The 8,317-nt window shown below is 41.6% G+C and overlaps 2 protein-coding genes across 4 annotated transcripts in view; both read right to left on the bottom strand.

Moving 5' to 3' along the window:
* Nucleotides 1-2,259: 2,259 nt before the first annotated feature.
* b3galt8 (beta-1,3-galactosyltransferase 8) lies at nt 2,260-3,341 on the bottom strand (the record flags this gene model as incomplete). The annotated part of the gene is made up of 1 exon (XM_083784103.1): nt 2,260-3,341. One exon carries the CDS (start codon nt 3,339-3,341, stop codon nt 2,379-2,381), a length of 963 nt encoding a protein of 320 aa, XP_083640229.1. The 3' UTR covers nt 2,260-2,378.
* Nucleotides 3,342-4,762: 1,421 nt separating this feature from the next.
* Nucleotides 4,763-8,317, bottom strand: part of tncb (tenascin Cb) — a 49,483-nt gene continuing 45,928 nt past the window's right edge. For all 3 annotated transcript variants that reach the window (XM_083783708.1, XM_083783709.1, XM_083783710.1), the window contains 4 exons: nt 8,215-8,311; nt 7,533-7,694; nt 6,732-6,895; nt 4,763-6,402 (listed from right to left, as the gene is read on the bottom strand). In XM_083783708.1, coding sequence (XP_083639834.1) covers nt 6,292-6,402; nt 6,732-6,895; nt 7,533-7,694; nt 8,215-8,311 — 534 coding nt within the window. In that variant the 3' untranslated portion in view covers nt 4,763-6,291. The remainder of the gene's footprint in view (nt 6,403-6,731; nt 6,896-7,532; nt 7,695-8,214; nt 8,312-8,317) is intronic.

Below are 8,317 nucleotides of genomic sequence, written 5' to 3'. Positions count from 1 at the left end.
TCCATAAAATAGTAAATCCAGCATATACATTTTGCATTACACCCACAAAAACTCAATGAATAGTAACTTTGAATTGACTAATGCATTCCCTGATTAACCAGTCTGTGAAACACTGTATTTGGGCCGCTTTTCTTCATCTAGGCCTACACCAATCTCAAATATAGCTGATACAAGTTTGGAAATGGTTAGAAATAAACTTATAATTGAGCAGTATATTATTTATTATATATGTTACTTAATGCAGCATATAAGAAATACAAGACAGTGTCAACTGTAACTATATAGGCTGCCCCTACATGACAGTATCTGACTCCTGTTTCTTAGTGTGGAGTAATGATGCCACCATCTGGTTAATATGTGTAAACACAATACATTCAATTATTTACATAAGCACTAAAACTCAATATACTCCCGAAGAGTCGATCCTTGAACCTCCCCCTCCTCTATACCAAATCTCTTCCTGATAACAGCTGATCTATCTACAAGCTTGTAGATCTGCCTATTTCCACTATAGGGTTTGTGTGATTAAATCGACATTCAGATATTTACATAAATTCTACAGTCTTTCATATGACATTTGAGCTGAAGCACATATTATCCAGACAAAGACGCTTAGAATGAGTGCAACAGTTCAGATCTTTGGTTTTAGGCTATTAAGTATAGAGCATAGTACAGGTTAAAGTATCTTTAAATCATCAATCACTTTCTCTGTTCTCTAATGTTTAATGCTTAATATGGTGAGACCGATCAGCATCAGCAATAATACTAACACAGGTTATAGCTCCCTCAGGGGCTATAGTTGGCCCCCTCCTTTTTTCCTTCTACTAGCCTTCCTCAAAAATAGGGTTAAAGACACGTTGCGACATGTTGTGGCTTCACAGAACTATTCACACCCAGGTGCTCAGACCATGCAAAGCCTTCAACTTAAAGACAGTATCAAACTACATTGAGGCATCTATCACTTTGGTTTCACACTGTTCCTGTCATATTGTTCCCTGCTATGCTTGTGTGCAAAGTATATTTGAATGAAGCTCATTCTCTTTTTAATGGCTAGGGGCAAAAAGGCACTTCAACCATAGTATCATATCAGTGTATTTCATTTGTTTAAGCTCAATATAGATTAGTTTGGAGCGAGTGCATTGCCCATGGGCACCTGGAACGTAGTTGCTGAGAGGAGCACTGTAATATTTTAGGCACTTGGAGGACAATTACCCAGAATGGGATCACCAACATAACAATCACAAAACTGTAAGCAGTGCCAACTAGGCATATTTTCCTGACAATACAGTGTTCCTCACGATACAGCAGATATATCTTAAACAAAAAGAGCTAAGGAGAGAGGTAGATAAATATCAACATATCAGATCTATTGGATCAATTTTCGATTTCCTGAGAAGTAACTGTTTTGGTCATATACAGTAAACATTCCACCCGACAGCAACAATATATGACTTCACAATTTTTGCACTACCACCTAAGGATGGCAAAGATTCAGATTGCAAATATTCTGTTGAGAAAGACGTGAGAGAATTCTAATCTCAGTAGGCCAGTAAATTATCAATGATTTACTTGACCACATTACACTTTGACACCTATTACTTACTAAAGCTGTTTCTCAATCTCAACCAAATTCAGGTCCCAGTGTGAAACCAAACATTTATACCAGTGGTTTCCAATCCTTTTTCCTTGGAGACCTTTTTTGGTGCTATCCCTTTTGAACAGGAGTGTTTGACTGTACTCTGTTGCTATTTTTACATTTATGTTCAATAAACTATTCAATGAATCAAAACACACACATGTTTACAACTTAAGCCATATACTTCTGTGAATAGAGAAAATAGACGATCTACGTATTGGCGCGCTGTGAGCTTATAGATCTGCTATTTTCGAAACGTTTACAGAACATTTGAAAAACGTTTTCTGTATAGGTTGGACTTATATAAAATTAGGAATTTACAGACTGATGGTGGGTGAAAGCATGATTTAGTGCAAATCGTTTTAACAACAGTTAACAGTCAAGGCCTCATGACCTGCCCTTCCCCGGGGGAAGCCACATGTTGGGAAACACTGATTTATACTACCAGTACCAAATAATAGATAGCCTATGGCGGACACTTATCATCTAAACCTAAACATAAATACATGTCTGCATAGATACATTGGTAAACAACTGTGTGTATAAAATGAGGGCACTTGTAGTGGGAAAATTGGTTCATTAAACTTTCTTTTCAGAAATGAGCAAATGGCATAGGCAGGTAAAAGGCAGAAATCAGAACCAAACTGTTGATCCACTGTGGTGCCTAAAATAATAATTTTAGGCACCACCACAGATTGTTTGATCTCTTCTCGTTTAAAGGAAACGGCTATACTGGATTATTTCAGCAGCTGAGGTGACCTTGGGAGAAGTCGCTCCAAATGTCCAGCAACTCTGATGGCTTGAACCCGTTGACGATGACTCGTTTGGCGTATGTGCACCTGTCATACTCCAACCGCCTCACCTCAAACAGGTTCCTCAGTGTTAGGAAACTTTGCGCATATGCGGGAGTGACACCCAGCACGCGCAAACACAAGCCGACATAGACGTCCTCAAGGGGGATGACTCTGACGAACCGGGACGCCCAGGAGATCCTCGCTGCCAGGTCCACTGAGAACACGTACCCCGCCCCGGACACGTACGGTGGGAAACTGTCCTCGGCGTAAACATCCTCCGAGAGATACCACTTACTGTTCCTTCCCCGCCGCGGACGTCCATCCCGAATGACCGACCCAGTGATATAGCCCCGGCTGGGAGATCCGTCAAGAAGTTTGACGAGGTAGAAAACGTTGACGAAAATATCCGCATCCACCTTCATTGCATAGGAGCTGTCCTGGCAGTGCGTGGCGAGCCAGTGCATCATCATCATGGTCTTGACGGTCAAGTTTTGGTAGCTGTCCAGGAAGTCCATTTGGATAATGTCGCCATGTTCCCTGCTCTCCTCTTCCAGCTCACGTTGGGTGTGTTCCTGGATGCCCATAAAGAACATAGTAAGCGTGTCGCGGCCGGGTAACAAACCGGTCGCCCCCCATGTTTTTCTAACGATAGCCCTTGACTCAACATCTACCGGAGAAACTGGAATCATTAACACCAGGAAGGGGCTTCTGCCATTACAAACAGCAGGCTGGTTGAGAACATACTTGTACGTTGCGGGAGATATGACTCTAAATGCTGCTGCAGAAACAGGTGTTGGCTTTATTAGCACAGTGTGCGACTTATTGGATGTGATAACTAGCCAGATTTGCGCGGACAGCGCTAGTGCTGCCGAAACGGCAAGAAACTTCACCCACCTCCATGTTATCTTCATCGCAAACTTGAAAAGCAGTGTAGGCAGCAGTGTTTTGCGTTGATTCTCGGGGATAAATCACCACTGTTCATCTCTCGTTGGTTTCTTGATTATCCTGCAAACTTAAGTCCCACAACTCCCACTGTCCCACGCTAGAAGCCACGCCGCCAGCAACCAGGCCTTGTTTACTTTATCCATTGCATTCCGAATGGGAAACGACCCTTCATCATTTCCTGGCAGAGTTTCCTCCGAGGTGGTGGAAAGCCTGGTGAGGCGGCGAGGTTAGGTTACTGGCAGAGAGAGCGAGGAGCCACATTACTGACTCACTCAGCCCACTGATACTGATAGTGGGGAAACAAATAAATGTACTCATTACTGATTCATTCGATTCGGGTCTGAATTACACCACCTTCCCTCAAATCAGCGGACCCTAGAAGATTATTCATGAAGTCCCTTTGGATCCTAAGAAACGAAGGCACTATCACCGAGTGATTTTATTTATCCCGAGCCTAGTATAACTTTAGCTCAATTTTCAAAGTAGCTGGCTACAACCAGAACTACAATGTTCCAGTTGCTCACGGCTGTTCTCCTCCTGGAATCCCGTCAAACCAGCCAGACCGGTGTCATGGTGCGGTCATTTTTAGCTCATGAGTCATGACTGAAGCATGTAACAGACAGGCCTATCCAGTCAGGCAGTCACACTGCAAGGTGCAGATGTCTAAATCTATGGTGCATTATTCAAAGAGCTTTATATGCCAGAGTGATGCCGGGCATGGGTTTATAGGCCTACTACACACAACACACTTGTAGAATATAGACTTGTATATTTTGTAGTACACTTTGTAGCCTATTTCACAGTTTGCACCTTGAACCTATAGCCTGGTTTCCAGCCCATAGACCCCGCCCACTCGACTGAGCGAGCAGCTGGAGGCTCTCAGAGTCTGAAAAAGAAAAGAAAAGAAAAGTTACCATGTTTACCCAGGGTGGACTGGACTAATAAGCTCAAGAACTGACAATCAGGCTACCTTGAACCATTTTGATTATACCTGGGCTGGCTACTATTCTTTCATGGTGCCGCCATACACGGTGCACGATTACACTGACTGAGCTATTATGTGCCCAGCCTCGTCTGTTAATTATTAATCGTGAAGACATAACAAAATATAATTTGAAAATCACACCCGTGTGAAGTGAAGGGCACTCTTATCATCATACATCATCTCATCTTGGCCAATCACAATTTCGTCTTTTGTCTTCAATGTTTGTGTTTACACAGACCATCACAGCTGGACATAGGAGGGGCTAGCACCCCTCAAAAAGAAAAGTGCAATATCAAGTAGCCTAAATTAGGCAAATTATAAACTTCAATCAGTATTATGGCCCCCCACAAGTTTCCATCCACAACATAGATTATATGTTGACACTGAAAAAATAAAACGCACTTTACTTTTAAACAAACTTTCTTTTATTGTAATACGGTACAGAGAAACACCTGTTGTTCACCCAGTTATAAACAAAAAAATGGAAAACAAAAAATAAAATAAACTTAATTTACACAGGCATTCCTTAGGGGGTCAGTGGTTTAGTAACCTGCACTAGCAGGGATTGAGGGATAGACAGAAGGGGGGTGGGGTTACTAGATGTATTCATTTTCACTGTTTCCCCCCCTCAACATAGCATAGCCATAGTGACCTTTTAAAATCAATTGTAAATGGTCCCTTTTTGTTTGTTTTGAGCATCCATATCTTTTGTATTTATCAAACACATGACATTCTCTTGTTCCACAATATATGTACTGTATTCACATTTTGCAAAAAACAAAAACAAAACATAATCACCCATTTTATTTATATACTGAATAATAGGTCCTGCCTCGGATTCATAAAAGAGAAACATGTCAGCTTAAAAATGTCTTCCTATGTTCTTTTAAGTTTAAAATTGCATGATATACTACTGTAACTGCGGAGAAGTCCACGGAGGCGATTGCATTACGCCTTCAGGTCTCACACAATCAACAGAACATGAACATCATCCACATGAATATGTGTTCATTTATGTTTTCTCGGATGTTTTTTTATTTCATGCCTATGTATCACTTCAGATGGTGACTTGTATCGAATGATGGGTAAAGGGGCGAGGGACGGGTAAGGAGGATAAAGTGACATCAAGACAAATAAGTTGCACGAAGACAAACAAATGACATGTTAGAGAGGGACAACTTCTTGGAAAGCGAAGACGTCTGATCTGACAGAGTGGTGCACTTGAGGTAAAATCCCTTTCAACCTTTATGATAAAACATCTGGATTAGGATGAATGGAAATTCTGTACAAATCACTGTCAGCATCTGACTCGTACAGTTTAAACATTTGTATCAGTATTAGTGAAGATGTCCTGACACTAATCAAGACTTGTAAACAGCCTGTCCTCTCTGTAAACTCCAAAATGTGAAAGAAAATACTCTGGGTGTGTTGAATCTAGGGTGCCTTATTCTGTACACAACATAACGCCCCCTGGCTGCAATCAAGTGCTGCTGCATGGTAAGATGAGTCAGAAAGAAAGAAAATGCTTGGGTGTGATAGAGTTTGCTCTCTTTGGTGCATGAAAAGAATCTGCATGAGTTTTGATTTGAACTTCATTTAAGTCCATTTGTTTCACATCAATTTTGGCATTGACAGTATTACAACTGCACACAACCATATCATCCAGCAATGGATTGTGGGATTTGGAGTTGATTTAGAGTGGGACGTTGATCTGTGCCTGTGCTCGTGTGTCTGTCTATGAATGGACGGGTAGGAGGGGCCATCTGTTTGAGTGAGTGGTGGCGGCAGGGGCTCCTGGCAGTGGCTTTGGTAGCTGCAGTGGGATGTGTGGACTGGAACTTCAGCTGGCACAGAGGACAGAAGAGGTGGGGGCACGGGTTGAGGGGAAGGGAGGAGGTGGTGGTGGTCCAGAGTAGCAGCAGTTGGTTGGTCTATGAGCGTTTCCTCCTTCCCTCCAAATTTCTGAAGTTGGACGGCCTCATTTTCATCTCAGCAAACTCAATGGAGTGCTCATGGCCCTTCCAGTGGAACCAGTTAACTCCCTGAGAGAGATCAACAGATGAACGTAATTAGTGTATGCCGGAGGAAAAATAGTTAGGTTGCTCAAAAAGTCTGTGAAAGGACGTGAATAATGAGGACCAAGAACAATTATGGCTATTCATACTTGGGCATCATTTTACTTAATAATAATTCAATTTGGATTGCTTGGTTTTGAATGAGCTCCACATGCTTTTCAGACAGAGTGACAATATATAAAGAGGAAATAAATAGCTTACATGCTTGGTGCAGCAACTACAGTTCCTATCTTTGGAAGGACTATCATAAAAGCACTGCAGTATAAATTAGTCTCGTCTTTTTAACTGTACTGTACCTTGCTGTGACTATTGTCCCCATATCTTCCCATGAGGTTGACACGGTGGCAGTTCTTATACCAGAAGGCACCCTTGTACGACAGGGCACAGTTGGTGACTGCAATGTCATTGTCATGATCATATGTTGAAAATGGACGACCGTGGTGGTAGGTCATAGAATCACCTGTAGGGGTACACATTACACAAAAGAGAAAAGAAGTTCAACAATTGAGCTGCTGTATGATTTGTGGTATAAATAATTGTGCAATGTATGTAAAGAAGGGAGACTGTATGGACAGTCTATGGTAATCCTGAAACACCTCTGTAAATTAAAAGCATGTTGAAGAAAGAGCTTTTTAGGGAAAGGTTACGAATAGCACTACATTCTGCACTATTTTTATTTTTTACTACTCAAATACTGGCTCATTGGCCTTCCCATACCCAAACACTCTGACATGATAAAGGCATCACAATAGAAAATGACACTGATGTGATCACCCTCTCAATCATCTTTCAAAATAATGCCACCTGGACAGAGATTGGGAAAACGTGGCTTTAGTAGGCGTTTGGTTGTACTAACAAACTGCCTTTTTGTGTCTTAGGAAGATAAATCAGTGTGTGATTGCAGGCACTTACATCAGTGTTGCTAACATTATACATGGCTGTATGTAATGCATTGTAAATCTGGAGGTTTTAATGAACATTCTGGATTTGACTGTGTGCCAACTGCCAACTGAACTGACATCATCTTTACATCCACAATCAAGCTGAGTAACACTTAGGCCTTTTATTGCTGTTGTGTAGAAGTCAGACAGACTCACCTGCAGTGCCACTGTACCCTCCTACATGGACCTTGTAGCGCGTCCGTGGTTCTGAGATGGAGAACTTGTCATACTGTGCATAGGCTGTGTCTCCCTTGTCTCTCAGGTCCACACGCAGCTCGTACTGACCTCCTGCTGTGATCTTATGGAGAGTAGATAGACCTACGAGGAGAGTGGACAAGCCCACACAATGAAAACGCACTTACGTGTGAACAAACTTGGCGCCAACCCAAGCCATTCCAATCTAAGTGGTACATTGCTGAAATTCAATTCTGTACATCATCAACATACGTATTTATGACAATATCAGGGATATATTTTGTACCAGTTGTACAACTGGTATTGCATAATACCAGTGTCCACAAATGCTAAGTATGTTATTTAGATATCATGTTGTTTAGACAGATGCTATAGGTTTGAGGTTTACCTGTTATCGTAACTAGTTACTTTGTACGACTGATTCCTTTAAACTCTTATTACTTGACCAGTTACCCTGTCATTGTTTGATTGGGTTAATGCCACTTACTCCGATCTTGTAAGTTGATCTGGATCATAAGATTGAAAATGGCTAAATTGTTATATGTACTGTATGTAAATTTACTCACATACATAGTTTACCACTTACCACTTACCTAAAATAACATTATTATTTCCATGTGGACTGGTGTCTACTAGCACTCACCCAACCAGAATTCATCATTCATGTCTCCAAAGCCAGCAGTGTAGTTCTTCCAGTTACGGAAGAACTCCAGTTTCCCACTCTGACGTCTGACAAACACCTACAG

The sequence above is a fragment of the Protomyctophum parallelum genome (genome assembly GCF_964188405.1).
Source record: "Protomyctophum parallelum genome assembly, chromosome: 15".
Taxonomy (NCBI): domain Eukaryota; kingdom Metazoa; phylum Chordata; class Actinopteri; order Myctophiformes; family Myctophidae; genus Protomyctophum; species Protomyctophum parallelum.
The sequence above is the reverse complement of the archived record's forward strand: the minus strand, read 5'-3'. Positions and strand labels throughout refer to the sequence as shown.